This window comes from Podarcis muralis, chromosome 2 (genome assembly GCF_964188315.1).
Source record: "Podarcis muralis chromosome 2, rPodMur119.hap1.1, whole genome shotgun sequence".
Lineage (NCBI taxonomy): Eukaryota > Metazoa > Chordata > Lepidosauria > Squamata > Lacertidae > Podarcis > Podarcis muralis.
Window position 1 is genome coordinate 90,990,005 of NC_135656.1, and position 17,199 is coordinate 91,007,203.

Sequence of the window (17,199 nt, forward strand, 5' to 3'; positions counted from 1 at the left end):
TTATCAACAGGAGTACACAAGCACTTTTCCTACCTGTATAATAGTGTTTCCACCTTCCAAAAGGGCAATAGCCAGAAGGATGCTTTCATGAAAAACTCTGTCACTGGTGGCGTTCATGATGAGATCTATGACCAGATTGGATGCACCTTCCTTATCCAGGTGACACTGGACTTCTGACAAACTCATTTCACCTCGGTTTGCTGGGCTGGAACCAGACCCACCTCCTACAGAAAGGGAAGTCACACAGGTTGAGCAAAAGGAAGCCTCTTATGAACCCCGCTTAATTATTTCTATCTGAAAACATTGGTCACTCACCTATAAAAATGAATGAATCGAAGTGTAACTGTGAACATATTCCATTTATTCACAGCTTTATTAACCATTAAAGTGTGAACAACATGCTTGCCTCTTAATAATACAAGCAGATGATGCTGTCATTAAGACTGATTGATTTATGTAAAGAGCATTCATACTCTCCCGCTCCTCAACAAACCCACGGCAGCTAACAGACGTTAAACCAGTCAGTTAACAGTACAGCAACAAACAATAAATACAATTAAACAGCCATGACAAACAAAACCAACAGAGAATAAGAAGAAAAATACAATCACCATAAAAAAACCATTCCAAAAAACAGAGCAACTGTTTGTGGCCCAAAAACCTATCTAAAAAAGGGGGGAAAGCCATATAAAGGACATTAAAGGAGACAAACAGTACATTTTATTTCTCTAATTACCTTCAGTTGTGAAGAAGTCACATGAAGTCATATAAAATAAAATCACATAGGGGCTACTTCTAACATGTAATCTTGGAGTAGGAACATAGGAAGCTGCTTTATACTGAATCAGACCATCATTGGTCCATGTAGCTCAGTACCTGTGGGTCCCCAGATGTTGTTGGACTACAACTCCCATCATCCCTGACCACTGGCTAGGAATGATGGGAGCTGTAGTCCAACAACATCTGGGGACCCACAGGTTGAGAAACACTAGTCTACACGGTTTGGCAGCGGCTCTCCTGGGTTTCAGGCAGGAATTCTCCAGTCCTATCTGGAGTTGCTAAGGAGTGAATCTGGGGCCCTCTGCCTACAAAGCGCATGCTCTACATCTGAGCTACAGCCTCTCAATACCAAGAGATTCCAAGCAAACATCGGGGAAAACTTTCTGACAGTGGATCCGTATAGATTTTTTGTATTTTAATGGGATTTTTTTGTTCACTGCCCTGTGAACCTTTGGATTGAAGGGCAGGCTATAAATTTAACTGATCATCATTATCATCCATGTGTCAGAAATCTCTTTAAATAGCAAGGGCTTGGACCCTACGGCAAGTCATGTAAGGTTTGTGGAAAAGGCACCATCTTGTTAACAGTAGGCCATCAAGCCACCTCTGTTTCGAAAGCAGTACTAAGTCCTTCAAAATGCAAATAAAGGTTTTTTAAAAACAAACAAACAAACAAAAACCGTGTGAAATATGACGAAAGACCACATGTTGGGAATGGACTTCTACATACAGATTTTGGGAACTGGCAAGAAATTGGTCCTGTATATATATATAAAATTGAAAAGTCTAGAAATGGAAGGATGGAGAAGGCAATTAGTGGATTAATTTTCAACTTTTTAAGGAACTGCAGTAATTCTCTTCTGTAAATGACAATGTGAAAAAAATACCTGCTGACAACCTGCCAAAGCTATTAAATAACTGATTTGTTATTCAGAGACAGAACGTTCAACATGGCAGGCTAGAGTCACACAAAATTCATAATTAGCACAGTGAACATCCTACCTCCTCCCCCAGCTTTGCCAGGGCCTCCAGGAGACAATGGGCCATTGCCAAAGCTGGTCAGGCTCTCTCTTCTTCCTGTGCTTCTGACGTTGCCATAGTAACGGTTGACCAAAACCTGTCTGAGTGCCTCACCCTTAATTCAAACAAGATATTAAATTAAAGAACAACAACATGTAGACAAATTATGAGTGTAGCAGGGTTGCAGGACTCAACAGGACTAGCAAAAGTTATTTTTAGTACAATTATACAGCAAGACGACAACAGCAATGGGGCTGAGAAAGAGAGAGAATGTTATTAAGGGATTAAAATATTATAATAATTAAAAAACACTGTTGCCAGATATATAAAATATAGCACTTAAAAAATCTGTCTCCATAAGTTGAGATAAATATTATGAAATAGTAATAGAAAGATGCTATTTCCAGAATTTACCCTGTCCTTTTCTAACTAATACCAGTTATTATTTATTCATTAAGTGTTTTGAAAGCATATTTTGAAAGGAAACATTCTTCTTTAATTTCAGACTTGATACAAATTTATTCGCTACCATGTAACAAGTGTCACTACCTACAAAGTATTTTGAATATGATCACTACACTTAGAATAAAGCTAACCTTGTGGTTCAGGTTATCCCTGATTTGTTACATTCATAGATTTTAAGGCCTATTACCTCTTTAAATCAGACAGCTACTCTTCCTACTATAAACACACTCAATGAGCACTGACCTCTTATTCACCAAGATGTAAGGCCCCACATGGTGGGTAGGATATCTAGGTTATTTGAACAGATACATCACACAACAGGAGATAGAACCTATAGCCCCCTTCATCTACTCCCACACGCCTCACAACACTGGAAACAGTCACTAATTTATCTGCCAGCAAATTATGGGAATAAGTGGCTGTGAATCTTCACTGTAGACTGGATGACTTTAGATAGCAAAATTCTCACCAACTGTCCACGAAAACAAAAGGTTATAAAAGATGCCCAACTCCTCAAAGAATGAATCCAATGCCTGATCTAGGTATGGTCTTTGTATCTCAGCCTTTTTTGGTCATGATGGTTTAGAGAGGAGTGCAGATGTTCATATACAGCAGGGACATCCAACTCCCAAGAGACTGTGATCTACTCACAGAATGAAAAACTGGCAATGGCCTTTTTTTAGGGAGGGAGGTCGGAATTGTCAACCTTTTCTTTTAGGGGTCAGGGCAGCAACAAAAATAGATAGACAAGAAGTCATCCCGCCAGCGGAAACTTCTTCTGCCGCTCTTGAAATCGTGCACGGATAAAGGAAAGAGGGAAGACGCAAGACTAAATGCAAAAATGAGCCCAGAATCAACTAATAACAACCAGGAGTTGACCTGCCGATCGCGGTTGACCTGTTGGACATCCCAGATGTACAGGATCTGTGCTTTCCTGATATAGATTACAGCAATGGGCCTCTACTTGGGGCCTGACCTTGGAAAAGGTTTGGAGGCTACAGCTGTGGCAGAATCCAGTGGCTCAGTTTCTGAGCACAGTGACTAAAGGACAACACATCATTCCAGTTCAGAGAGCACTACACTAATCTGTACCCAATTCAAGGTACAGATACTTGTGTGATGATTTGGCGGGCCCACCATATGCTCCAACCAGTAGGTGCCAGTCAGGAGGAGAGGCCTTTCTCTCACTACAGCTGCCGGTATGAACACAAGAGAGGACTTTCCCCATGAGAGTGCCCCCTTCTCTGAAACTCCCTCCTGGGGAAATCTGGCACTCCCTTCCCTGGCTTCTTTTTTTTGGGGGGGGGGGGGTAGGGATATTCTGCTCTTTAACTTGTTTGTCTCCATCTCCTTGCCTAAATGAACCATTGGTGCTGCCATACACACATAATTGGCACTTTTAGCTCCTCTCCAGTGAGTTGTTGTAGGGCTGGGTGAAGATTTGAGAAGCCAAAAGTCACAATAGATCAGTAAAAGGCATTGTACATTAGTTGCCCTTTGATGAACCACCTTAAGAGCTCTCCAGATGTTTGCAAAACATTATTTGCGGCCCATTTCAAGATAATTCATGTAATGAAGTGTGTCTTTTTAAATAAAAATATCCCTCTTAAGCACTCCCTCATAGCAAGAGATATCCTGCACTTGGGACTTGTTCAATGAAGCATATTTAAATGGTATCATTGGCTTTGGGACTTCCTAGTACTTTTCCCATCCACAAACATGGATGGATTAAGCCCAGAGAGACCCACATCTGCTTCTGAAAGTGACAATGCTCATCATAATGGAGTGACCGTAAGCTTTTAAGTAGGCACTAGATGGCTCCCAGACTGGCAGCTCTCCGTGTTAGTTATCATTGTTCTTCACTCAACTGAATCCACCTGTGAAAAACTAATGAAGCAAAAGGATATATTTAATAAGTGGAATTGAAAAGGAAATGACCCGTTTAGTTTGAACGCTTCCTTACTCTTTACTTCCAGGAGAATTGCACCGTAAGTTGCAGATTCTCACTCCTCTCCCTAGATAGCCTTAAGCAACTAGTTATGGAAATGTCCTTATCCGTTACACTAGCATTCGTTTGACAGCTGCAACTAGGTGGTTCATTCTTCTAACATACCGCCATGTTAAAGGTAAACGGGTTATAAACTGGCTAGAAAAATCCTGACATAGGGCAGTTCGTCAGAATCTAAAAACAACCGGGTTTCTACTGGAGACAGAAAAACAATAATTTTCTATAAACAGAATGAACTTTATGGCTTAAATATTTTCATATTTTTCCATCTAAGAGAAAATAGATGCACTGGCCTTTTGGCCACCTTTAGAACAAACACAGAAGTCCAACTTACTTACCTGACTAGGATCATTGTTCTGTGGTGGAGGAAACTGGCTTATTCAGATTCAGATCACTGGTCCACCTGGCTCATTACTGTCTGCCAGGGACTGAACCTGCAGCCTTTTGCATGCAAAGCATGTGCTCTGTCGCTGAGGTACAACAGTGCCTCGTAGACATGGTAAGGAGAAGAACACAATCCATTCCTTCCACCATGGAACAATGATCTGTGACACAGTGAGTGAGCCAGTCCAGAGACTCAAATGTATTTTAAGCATCTCATTTTTAATGAGACCAAACTCCACCTTTCTCTCTAAAGTTATTTCAGCCACAAAAAAACACATTGTGGAACATGTTCCACCAAAATATTCTGTTAAGTACCCACTATCTGCATTTTCCAGAAACAACTAAATATATTTTTGTTCTGTCACGCTTTCCTAGCTACAGAAACATCTATTTTGTATGGTTTCTGTCTTGTTTTAAATGTATTTTTTGTGCTTTAACTGCTTTTAATAATTTTTAGTGCAAATTGCTTTTAGATGGTTGTTTAGGAGATTATTAATAAATCAATGATATTTAGTGGTGGTGGTGGCGGTGGTGGTAGTGGTGGTGGAAGAAGAAGAAGAAGAAGAAGAAGAGGAGGAAGAAGAAGTTCAGCATCACAATGAAGCATTAATGACAATACAGACCTCACAAAAACCCAATTCAAACAATCATGGGGTGAGTTAATTAGAAGGAGACAACAAAATCTGCATAGCTGTCTATGTTGACATCAATCCTGCACAGTTTGCGAGGCTGGAAGCAAAGCACATACAACAGACCCAGGCAAGTTTAATAGGCATCCAATTATATTGTATTTCCTCCCCCTAGGAGAAAATTGATTTATGTTAATGAAGTGCTAGAGCTGAGTTTTATATTCTTATTTCTACAATATTTACTACCAGTTGCCGTTAACAACTGGCCCACAGAAGTCTTTCTCAGTTCCTGTAGGGCCCCCTCCATCTGTCTTGGCTGAAGTTCAGGTTGCAGTATGCGGTTTTTGTTCAGGGTGTGCGCAGCACCCACAATACTTCCTCCTGTTTGAAAATGTGCCCACGGGGCCTAAATGACTGGCAAAAGCTGATCTACAGTATATGGAACAGTAGTATTGATCCTCAAGCCCAGTAGTAAAAAGAAGGCATGCCTCTTCATAATATTAGTATGGGGCACCTGTGTTACTTCCAGTAAAGAAAGAAATCACATTGCTAAAATCATGCATTGAAAGAGGCAGACAGTAGGCTACTGGAAAAAACCACAAATAATTTTGTGTATTCTGCTGCTATATTTCAGCATTGGCTGCAAGAGTTTTCCAACTGATTCCTGAGCTTTAGGACTACTGGGTTGGTCAAGTGAAGACACCTCTGTTTCTAAAAGTCTATGCAGCAGAATACTGCAATATTACAGGACCCCTAGAGAGATACGCCTTCTAAATTACAGAAGACTTTGAGGGACATGGTTTTACTACAAGTGGGGAAAGGGGCACACAAGGTGATATTAATGGGCTTCATTAATGCTGTAACCTTCTCCCCAAAACTGAAGCCCTGGACCTATGGTACAGAACACATTATATAAGGAAAGAGACATTGCACCAATGTTTTTCCCCTGAAAGCAAGCCCTAATTTCTAAAACACTTACTACCAGTTGCCACTGCAGCTACATCAATATTAACTTAATTTACAATGTCATATGTCACAAGTCAGGTGACACCATTAAAAATAAATATAAGAACACACCCACACATTCTCTAACATCCGAAAGCCTCCAACATCTAATCTGGACCTATCAAATGGCATTTGTCATCTTTGTTCAATTTTTATTTTTATTTTTTGAAATTTGCAACAGCAACACACAGATGGATTCTTCAGCTACTTCCACATTTTCTTTAAGCTATTTAAAAAGTGAGAAAAAGGAACAAAGAAAGCCCAGGTGTAAATAGCACCCAACATATTAAACCTAAACACCACCACAGAATATACGTACCCTTTTATGATCTTCAAGCTGTCTCTGTGGTAGACTTTGATCAAGCTCCTGGCGAGTATGCAAAAATTCTGTTTTAAAGTCTGATACTAAAGAGACACTAAATAAATTTAGCACCAATAACTAACTAGTTGCTGCAAGGAATCTTCATCTAGCTTTGATAGCACTGGCTCTAGCATTCTTTCTCTACCTAACCATAATGAATGAAGAGAAAAAGAAATTGCCAGTGGTTGCCTCCATGCAATATACAGACACGTCACAGTTTAATGTGCAGTTATTCTGGACACAATTCACTCCAAATCTCTGTTTCAAAAAATAGAACTTAAGAAAAAGTGCTTCATTTCTGCTTGATGTAAACTAGAAATGTTAACTTTAAAAGAAGGGCCAACACTACAAATGGATCTTTTATTGTCAGTCTTCATTATTAGTTTTTAAAGAAATGTTTCGGAAATTTGGTATGGTTTGTATATAAGATAAACTATGGTTTAGTGTTTCATGCAGAAGCTATAGTGAGTTGTGGCTTTAAGACATTCCCCTTCTCCTCCTTCTGGCACAGACCTGAGGAGAAAACACAAAGTATCCACTTCTGATTTTAAACCAATCACAGTTGTTTGCTATGTCTGAATTCTGGGAACTCTGGTTAGTTTAAAAGCAACAGATTTTAATTTCCTCTCGTGTGTGAGAAGAGGAAGAAAGGGGTGCTTGTAAGTCTGATTGTGGGTCCAAGCACAGTGAGCCAGTGACCTGGGTGGTGATTTTGTAATAGAAGGAATGATGAAAAGATAATAATCTGAGATTTAAATTGGCCACAACTTCATTGATTACAGATGTAGTAGACTTTGGAATAGGCACTGAGTGTGTATCCTAAATCAACCAACCAACTTGCTGATCGATTACTCCTTCAGGGTTGATGGGGGATTCAAGGATCTCCCCATGACGCAGATCAAATGAGGCAATCCCACCAGGGTGCCAGTAGGGTGTTCTTTGGCCCAAAGGCCCCCGTCTGGACCACTGGATCCTTTACTGGGGTACCCTGAATTAAGTAGACCCACTGAAATCAACTGACCAAAATCTACTGTATGACTAATACTGGATATCACCCCAAAACAAAAGTAAAAAGTCTGCAAGTAACATGCAAAGTACTCTCTCTGATAAAACGTTCACACATGACAGTCACCAATGTTTACGCATACAAAACACTGAACCACACTTTCCCAATACATGCATGTTCATTATGTTACTGAGTCATCCTATAAGAAAAGGTCAGTAAATCCATTTAAAGTACAAGTAGCTTATTTTCAAACAGGATTACACGGCCTACAAGATTAATGGGCATCATGTTCCGCTTCAAAAGCCTCATGAAAAGTGGTATAAAAGTTCAAAAGATAAATAATAAAAACAGAAGCACATAGCTCAAGGGCAATCTACTGTAAATGGAGATCCAAGTACAGGCTTCTTTTGCTACACCAAGGTGATAGGTATTTTGAATTTCAAGAGACTAAGTACATTGCAGTTATATTTAAATATTCCAACTTTTTGAAGTGTTCAATATTTCTTTGATAGTAAGGTGTAGTTAGGCATCTATCAGAATTAATAGACATAGCCCTTTGCTATTTTGTTTTTCCATTTCTCTCTCTCTCTTTTTTTAGTGAAGCAGGATGAATTTGTCCACTTAGCATTATAATCCAAGCAGTTGGAACACATGCAGAGATCACTGGCTAAATCTGAACGGAATTGGAACCACCAAAAAGACAGACAGACATCCAACCACAGCTACTTTAAAAACCACCAATATTTGTATGTTTTACAAATATAGGTGAGCGAGTGACAGACCTCTATGGAGCTTTCCATTTCTGGTGACTGTGGCAGCTATTTAAAAGCAAAATTGTAAAAAGAAAATTCATTAGTCATCAATCTTTCCTGTAAACCAATGATTGGCACATGGAGATATTGACTTTTTTTTTTACAAGACAACAAAATACTAATTTGACAACAGTACAGAATCCTGTCCCCCATCCAAAATAAAAAAATAAAAAACAAAGATCCTTGGAAAAATAGGCATATGCCTAAAGTACATGGTCATTAGCACAATGACCACATGCATATCTTGCTCAGAAATGTCAATCCCAGTTGTTTACACATCAATATGCTAGGGATGTAGTGTTAAATATCTGTTCCCAGTACATACAGGTTCCTTTTATTAATTTAATTACAGTGGACTTCTCACCTCCAGTCCAAAATAATGGAAGAAAAAACGTTCAAGACATACACAAGCAGGAATGCCATGTCCAAGAATACACAATTAGATTCTCACCTTTTCCAATACCAAACCTTCCTCTTCCACAATATATGTGGTACAGATTTGCTATGAGCAGCAGCAAAACAGAATGTCTGCATAGCTGATCAGTAATGCTTTCAGCATTTAAATGTTTAAAAAATGACTAAGGAACATATTCAAACTTTAAATGACTATACCAAAATCCATTAAAAACATGAACATCTATTGCAAATCAATACCGCATGCACAAGGAAACACCTAGATAACACAAGGAAACTGAAGGCAAACTACATCACACAGACACACCAAGCACTGGACTATCACCTGTAATAGCAGCAGTAGTAGAAGAAGTAATAATAATGATGATGACTTGGAATTCGGTCATGTTACACGAAAAAGGGATGCTTCTCATAATATGTTTAAATATATGGAACGGCAAGATTCGGGTCTATTTCTGAAAATACGTGTAAATTAAAGTCTTGCCAAAGAACGTTACGAGTGGCTAACTCCCAGACAATCTTGTACAATGCCCAACTATTTCTGGAGTGGTCTCTTTTCCTGAACTAGTTCCAAGAAGATGGATGCTTGTTTTCAGGAGACTTCGTAAACCCTTAAATGAGAAGCAGCTGTAGGAGCTTATCCTCCTTCACCTAACATCTAGTTCAGGGGTCAACAATCTTTTTCAGCGATGGGCCGGTCCACCATCCTCAGACCTTGTGGGGAATCGGACTATATTTTGAAGGAAAAAAATGAATGAATTCCTATGCCCCCTAAATAACCCAGAGATGCATTTTAAATAAAAGGACACATTCCACTCATGTAAAAACACGCTGATTCCCAGACCATCCGTGGCCGGATTGAGAAGGCAATTGGGCAGCATCCGTCCTACGGGCCTTAGGTTGCCTACCCCTGATCTAGCTCATTCTGGTATATCTATCCTCTTTTCAGATCATACTGGAAGTTTTAAACAAAATAGTTTTCTTCCGGTCCAAAGTGTATAAAAATGTTAAATAGCTTGCCTACAACTCCAAGGCCCATTCACTCCAATACTACCACCTTTTAACAACAGGATTGCAAGGTACAAGCAGTTAAAGAAAGAGTTCCATTCCCCAAAACTGTAATTCTGAAAGCATTTCCCTGCTGTTTTGCTATACTGTTAAGTAATATATTGCTGAAACAACAAATCTCAAAAGAGAATTTAGTCATTATAGATTAGAAATTAATGAATGCTAGGGTTTTAGTTATTTGTGCTAGGAAAGGAGAATGCAAGCTGCAAAGGCTGGCTGGCTTAGTAAAGAGAAAACCTGTTAACATGCCAAAAGGTGTTGATGGGCCACTGAGGAGAGGAATCCTTCAGTCTGGGGGATAAGATGTTACCAAGGTGATGGGGTGTGTGTTTGAGGGGACAGGAAAAGGGAGTTTTCAAGCAAGAGGCAGTAGGATGCCTGTGTTTGTGCCTCTTGAACAGGCCATGCATTTGGGAATCACTGTACAAAGCGCTTTGCAAGCCCTATGATTTGTGTTTGGAAACCACTGTAGAAAGGCCCTTCGGCCGAGCCCCACCCTCAATTGCCTGCCCCAGGGGGTAAGGGGAGGTAGATATGTAGAGGATATGGCTTGGCAAGAAGAGCCTTGTGGGTCAAAGGCCATGCAAGCCATATTTGACTTATGGGGGGGCAGTTTCCCCATCCTTGCTGTATGACAAGCATAAACGGTTTAGGTGAAAATGATTTGGATTTTTGGGGTGAGTGCGTAAGCGAGTTGGGGAGCATGCCATATAAAAACTAAGCAGTCTTCACTGTTCTTAAAACCATTTAAAAGCCCCCACATACTAGCTAGCAGGAACATTAGGCACTCTACATGCAAGCTTCCTGCTTCCTGGTATGCCCATGGGGCCACATGTAGTAACATGGTTATTTCTAGAAAGACGACAGAATGCATTCATGTAGACAGGGTCACTTTAAGGGTAATAAAGATTCCTTGGCCACATTGTACAGTTACAAAAGTGTACCCGCCCCCAATTTCATTGGTTCCTCCAGGTCATGAGCTCAAGAAATGTTACCTCTGGTTTTGTAGGTAACGAATAGACCTGTGAAATGGAGAATAATGTTTGGCCCACCTTTAGTTTGAACCAGTGTGGCCCAATCTGATGGCCTTCACATGTTCTGGACTGCAGCCCCAGTTAACCCAGTCAAGTTGTAGTCTAAAAAATATATATGGAGGGGACTTTGGTAATGAGAGAAGGCTGGGTTAAACTATGGTTTCTTGGAATATGCTAGCTTCAGAAATGACAGACTTATTTCTGCTTGTTTCAATGAACCATAGTTTAAACTAAGCACATTTTATCCTTTCTGGGCATAATGCTACTTATGTCCTCTTCTGGGATGCATCAGAAAACAGGGAATGGGAGCACAGAAGCTTGAGACAGAAGCAGTCTTGTTAGTGTAGCACTGAAATATAGTTTCAGTCATTAAAATATATTTCATACTTTCAAAGAATGTACCAGTGCATTTGGGGGAGACTTGACTATACAAGTACAAAATAATCACAAGTCCACTTCATTACTCTTCAGTTTAAGTGACCATTAAAACGAGAACAGAACGTTTTCAAGGAGACATAACCTGAATAGTACACCTGGAGTTATTCTTATCCCTATTTGTGGCTTAGGGCAGTTTCCTTAAAGTACTTTTAGTCAGCAAAATTACAAGTTTAACTGTGTCCCAAAATTTCAGCATTCCTATTTCCAATGCATATTTTTTCCTAAACAAATTCTAAAGTGACACGCAAAGTGTAAAAACAGATTAAAAGCAAATATGCAAAAACATGAATTGAAAAATTTCATACACACACGCACATACATACTTTGTCTTTGGGGTCTAATATAGTATGCTGTTCCCCAGATTATTTATTTGTACATGCTTGTGTCCAACAATACTGGTCTGCTTGTGCAATGAAACTTCCCACTCCTCTCCTCTGCAGCCCCACACCCATCAAAATGTGTTCCAGCAACTTGGGAGACATTCCAGAGCAAATTTTGGAGAGGAAAGTCCTTAGGTGACAAAACTCTGTTCACACAGAGTTGCACGTTTGTGTGTTACTTCCCTCTTCCCTCCATGCAGAGAGGAACTTAAAACGAAAACCTTCCCTGAGTCGGTAACAAGTCAAGGCAATGCTGACAAGGTTAGTTACATTAGTGGACTGACCCCTCCCCTCCAACAGCAATCTACAGCAGGGGTGGGCAACCTAAGGCCCATGGGCCACAAGCGGCCCACGGGGGTCATTTACCGCCTGTTTGGTGAGTCCTTGCACACTGCACTAAACCAGCACAGTGAGGCACGGGGACTTACTTCCACGGCACTGGAAATTGCGTCTGCGCAGACAGAGACACCGGAAATCGGGGGGGGGGGCGCTCACACACACACGCAATCCAGCCCACAAGAGGGATCTCCATTGGAGTGAACCGGCCCAGGTGAGGTAAACCTTGCCGACCCCTGATCTACAGCTTCTATGTAGGAGAGGAGAGGAGAGGCATGAAACACTTGGCTGAAAACACTCAATATTACGACTAGTCTTGAAATGCTTCTCTTTCCTCCTTTCTCGTTCCACACCCTACTGGAACTGCTGCCCTTTCTTCTGGCAAGACACCCAACAGTTATAAAACAGTGGCCATGGGAAAAACTTCATTTGTTGAATGCGTGCCTGGCACGCAGCTGAAAAGGCAAAGGCTCAAAAATACTCTCTTTATCCTATCAGTTGTCTTTGATAATAAATGCGAATTTGCTTATGATGTACGCGAGAAAATATATATGGGGATGGGGGAGCTCCCTTTAAATACAATCACTTAAGCATAATGAGCCGCTTAGTAATCTGGACCAAAGTCTTTTATAGACGAGCAAATTCTCCAGCATAGGGCTGGTTATAAAATATTCCCTCTTTCTTTCTGTATGCAAACCCCCCACCACCACCTCTCTTGCTTTTACAGCACTATTATAGCTTTGGGCACAGTTCCCTGTATGCTTCCTTGAAGCTGTATTAGCATTTTAATGTTGCTGCTTTTTTTCTTTTCTTTTCTTTAAAAAAAAGAAATGCTTTAGCAACCACACAGACTGCAATATCTGCCAGCATAGTCTGGGATACTGACAGCCAGAGTCTGGGCTGAACTAACAGTAAACAGCTCCACCACATTTTATTGGCAATTACTGCTGAAGGTCACACATCAGCAGCAAGCCTAAATTCCAGGAAGGGGAAAAAAAAAGATGCCTGTTATGTAACTGCTGCTTGGCTGTTGGCAGGTGCCCAACTGAGCAGTTCACTGCAATGTAGGAGGGAGAGAGAGAGAGAGAGAGAGAAGGCAAGTAGGACATCTCTCTGCTCCATTCAGCATCACCAGAATGCCCCCTTCAGGCAAAGTTTAATAGTATCAGAAGAGCGATCAGTTCTTCTAAACGCTATCTCACTCCAGCATTCCATTTGATTCCTTCTGCTTTACAACTTTCTTTATCAAGGCCATTAAGATTTTCAATTACTCTTCCTCCTTCTTTTTTTAAAAAGAGATAAGGCTTATTGAATATATCCTGTTGCTACTGAAGGAACAACACACCTCCAAGATCAATAAAAGGTAAAGGGACCCCTGACCACTAGGTCCAGTCGTGGCTGACTCTGGGGTTGCGGCGCTCATCTCACTTTATTGGCCGAGGGAGCCGGGGTACAGCTCATGTGGCCAGCATGACTAAGCTGCTTCTGGCGAACCAGGGCAGCGCATGGAAACGCCGTTTACCTTCCCACTGGAGCGGTACCTATTTATCTACTTGCACTTTGACGTGCTTTCGAACTGCTAGGTTGGCAGGAGCCAATTAATTGGCAGGGCAATTAATCCATTTATGTAACCAGCAGAAATACAAAATTAAATTTAATTTTAAATTAAAATTATATTAGTCCTACATGCACAGAAACCCATTTCACATAAGGTCCTTGGGTAACAAAGCTCTGAAGCTGGTGGTATGTAGGAAATACCATAGAATCAGAGTTAGAAGGGATCCCCAAGGGTCATTAGTCCAACCCCATGGAATGCAGGAATCTCAACTAAAGCACCTGTGACAGGTGGCCATCCAACCTCTGCTTAAAAAACTCCAAGGAAGGAAAGTTCACAACCTTCCAAGGGGGCCCCTTCCAATTAGTTAGTTCCTCATTTTCCATTTGTTCAATCCCTTTTGTCCAGTATGGCCAGATTCACCTAAGATGGCATGTACTTGCCTCTATTCCAAGACTGACTGTGCACATTAGGGTAATTGTTAGCCAAGGTTTTCTGTTTCCTTCATTTTTCTTAGCAGAACTGCTGAAGGAGTTTCCAGGAGTTAGAGAGTTCTTATTTTCCTGTTCTTCTACCTTAAGGCAGCAGTTTCATGACTGCATCATTACTATTCACTGTAATTTTATCTCGCCTTTCTTCTACTGATACTTGTTCTGAGGTTAGGTTTAATATAACCAACGGTTTTTGCTCCAAAAGGAATTTGTTTATCAGCAGCCGGTCCACAACTGCAGCAATGGAGTGTTAAGTTGAAAGCCCAGCACTTCAAGCAGAGATTCCATTGGTATAAATGGGGTATTTCTTATTTGGAAAACTCCACAGCTGAGTTAACCATTGCACTAGGCTACTGCTATTCTTTGTCAACCTAGCCAGGATCCCTTTCTTTACTTAATGTGTCACACAGTATGTGCTGCTGGTGAGCAGTACAAAGCACTGGTTAAATGGAGGACGCACACCCACAAAATTAAGTACTGCTGCTTTTATTTCTGCATTGGACAAGGTGGGTTCTAGTGCATGAAACCTTGTGGAAGAGACCTGCAGTTCTATACATGTCAGAAACCAAAGACATATAGTTAGGCTGGCAAAGAGGATGAGCAGATAATTGGACTTGCAAGAGCTTATTTTATCAGAATGAACACTAAAAGGGTAAGTTTCTTTCATTCCATGCTTTTACAGTGGCTGGTGGAAATTACGCAAAGGAAAACACTGCGGCTTCCTTACAGAGGCTTCAGGGAATCCAAACTACTGCCAGAAGACACTTTTAATAAACAGACAGCGCTCATTTCCTATATTTATAAACACACCTGCTTGAAGCATGAAATCCCTTCCATGCAAGGCAGCCAACAAAGTTCTTACTTGAAATCAAGAGCCTAAGTTCTAAATCGAGCCTGATCACTGTAGTTGATTTACTGCAAAACACAGCAGGTTACAATGGCCAGAGACTTGGGTGGGGAAGAGGGAAGAGTTTAAATGAAAATCAAAGCAAAAACAAACAAACAGGCCCAAACTCCATCTGAATTTGTCACAAATTAATTAGACAGAGAAATACATGAAGCTTCTCTACACCAGCCTTCTCCAACTCAGTGCCAGCAATATGTTTTAGACTGCTACTCTCATCAGCCCTCTAAGCAGCTGTGATCCAAAACATCTAGAGGGCATCTGGTTGGGGAAAGCGGATCTATACTTTGAAGCCAATGTGGTCTAGGATGAGGCTGAAGAAAAACTTAGCTCCTTGGAGGCAGCGGATTTCCAATACAGCATTCTAGGAAGGAGTTCACTTTAGTACAATTTCTTTAAAAAAAAGAAAGCCTACATATCAATACAAAAAGGCTACAATATGCTTATACTTGATCAACTCTGCCGCTTAACTTATGCTCTCCTCCAGAACCTTGGAAGTATCTAGGTCCTAGAGTCCCTAATAGCAATGTAGACATAGACCAGATCCTAGTGACATTTAAACAGCAGCAGTCAACTTGGATTGGAATGAAATTTTGGCAGCAGAGAAGACGACCAACACTACTACCTTGAGCCAAAGTAAAAGCAACCTAGCCCTATCCATTTGCCTGAGAAGGAGCAGCTGCAGTAGGCTTGTTCGCAGTCAACCACTTTCCAGACACAACTGCCAGTTGTCCTGGGACTGCAGCAAAACGTATCCTGGCCTGTGCTATCAGCTAGGGGACATAGGGTTGCTGAATTGTGTGGACTTTGTGTGCATCTTATTGCAAACTACTTTAAGCTACCTTTGGGATCAAAAGAGGTGAGATGTAAATATTCTAAATAAACCTTCACCATTTTCTCAGATCTATTCAATGGAGAAATAAGAAAATTTGCTACACTTAAGAGATATTTCAACACCCATCAATGAATGTCTTCATGCATACAAAATGTACATTTTTCAAGTTATCTAAAGTGTACCCCAGTTCTACCCATGTCTACTCAGAGTAAGCTCTAGAATTCAATAGTTCTATATGCAAAGGTTTGCTGATTTAGCTTTATAGGTGTCACCTTCAAAGCTGCAGTATTATTCAGAATTGATTAATTAATCCACAATAAAAAAACTCACCACTTGGTTTTGCTCTCCCATTCAGTTACCTAGATTCAACTTTCTATTCCATGTTTTAGGGTATATGAACACTTTTCACTTTAGGAGATAAATGTAAATTCACTGATCCCAGCTCCCTATTAGAATGAAAACTTTGGGTCAGCTAGTCATTGACCCACTGAAAGACTCACTCTGTTTAGGTGTCAGCATAGGGAAATTAATCAACAATATAAACAGTTAATATTGGACTGCACTGTTCTAGGGTGGTGTCTCCCTGGTAGCAACAGTCAGTTTCCAGGATCCAAGGCATCACACAACTACTTCTGCATATCTAAACATGCTTAGTGCCAGCATTTCTCAAAACAGCAGTCTTTCCTTCTGCATGGCAAACTATTTTGGAAACCGAAAGTCCTTTAAAAGGCAATTTGAGATACGGCATGAGCTCAAAAACTTCACTAGACACGCTCAAGTCTATTTATGAATAGCGAAACTATTTGGATCCCATAGTTGTCTTTCCCACATTTTAATTACTCAGAATGGCAGACAATGGGACAAAGGGATTAAACTTCCTCCATCCTTGCATCTTCATTAACTGCTTCTATATGCACGCAAATAATCTTGGGGTGGGGGTGGGGGTTACATTATGTTTAGTAATGCAAATGATGGCTACCTCTCCATTCTACCTTTCAAGAGAGGATAAAAATGTTGCCTCCAGAGGACATTTGGACAAAATTAATGTTGAAGGATAAGAGACAATATAATTACTTGTTTCCTCACTGCAGGCACTGGCAAGTTACATTCTACTACGTCACTAGTACAAGTACACGAACCACAACGCTTAAGGACTGGCAAAACAGCACAACAGATTACAAGGCTACAAACACTACATTTTGGGGGGGAAAGAAAGAAATGCAAAACCTCAGCATTATCCAATTCACCAAGTGCAATCAACTGGAAAGTGGGGG

At 40.6% G+C, this 17,199-nt stretch overlaps 1 protein-coding gene across 8 annotated transcripts in view; it reads right to left on the reverse strand.

The window, feature by feature from the left end:
* Nucleotides 1-17,199, reverse strand: part of ITPR1 (inositol 1,4,5-trisphosphate receptor type 1) — a 214,982-nt gene that overhangs the window by 66,286 nt on the left and 131,497 nt on the right. For 4 of the 8 annotated variants that reach the window (XM_028719343.2, XM_028719345.2, XM_028719340.2 and 1 more), the window contains 5 exons: nucleotides 17,153-17,185; nucleotides 8,441-8,476; nucleotides 6,611-6,658; nucleotides 1,783-1,915; nucleotides 34-224 (listed from right to left, as the gene is read on the reverse strand). In XM_028719343.2, coding sequence (XP_028575176.1) covers nucleotides 34-224; nucleotides 1,783-1,915; nucleotides 6,611-6,658; nucleotides 8,441-8,476; nucleotides 17,153-17,185 — 441 coding nt within the window. The remainder of the gene's footprint in view (nucleotides 1-33; nucleotides 225-1,782; nucleotides 1,916-6,610; nucleotides 6,659-8,440; nucleotides 8,477-17,152; nucleotides 17,186-17,199) is intronic. The other 4 variants (XM_028719348.2, XM_028719347.2, XM_028719344.2 and 1 more) reach the window with 3 other exon arrangements.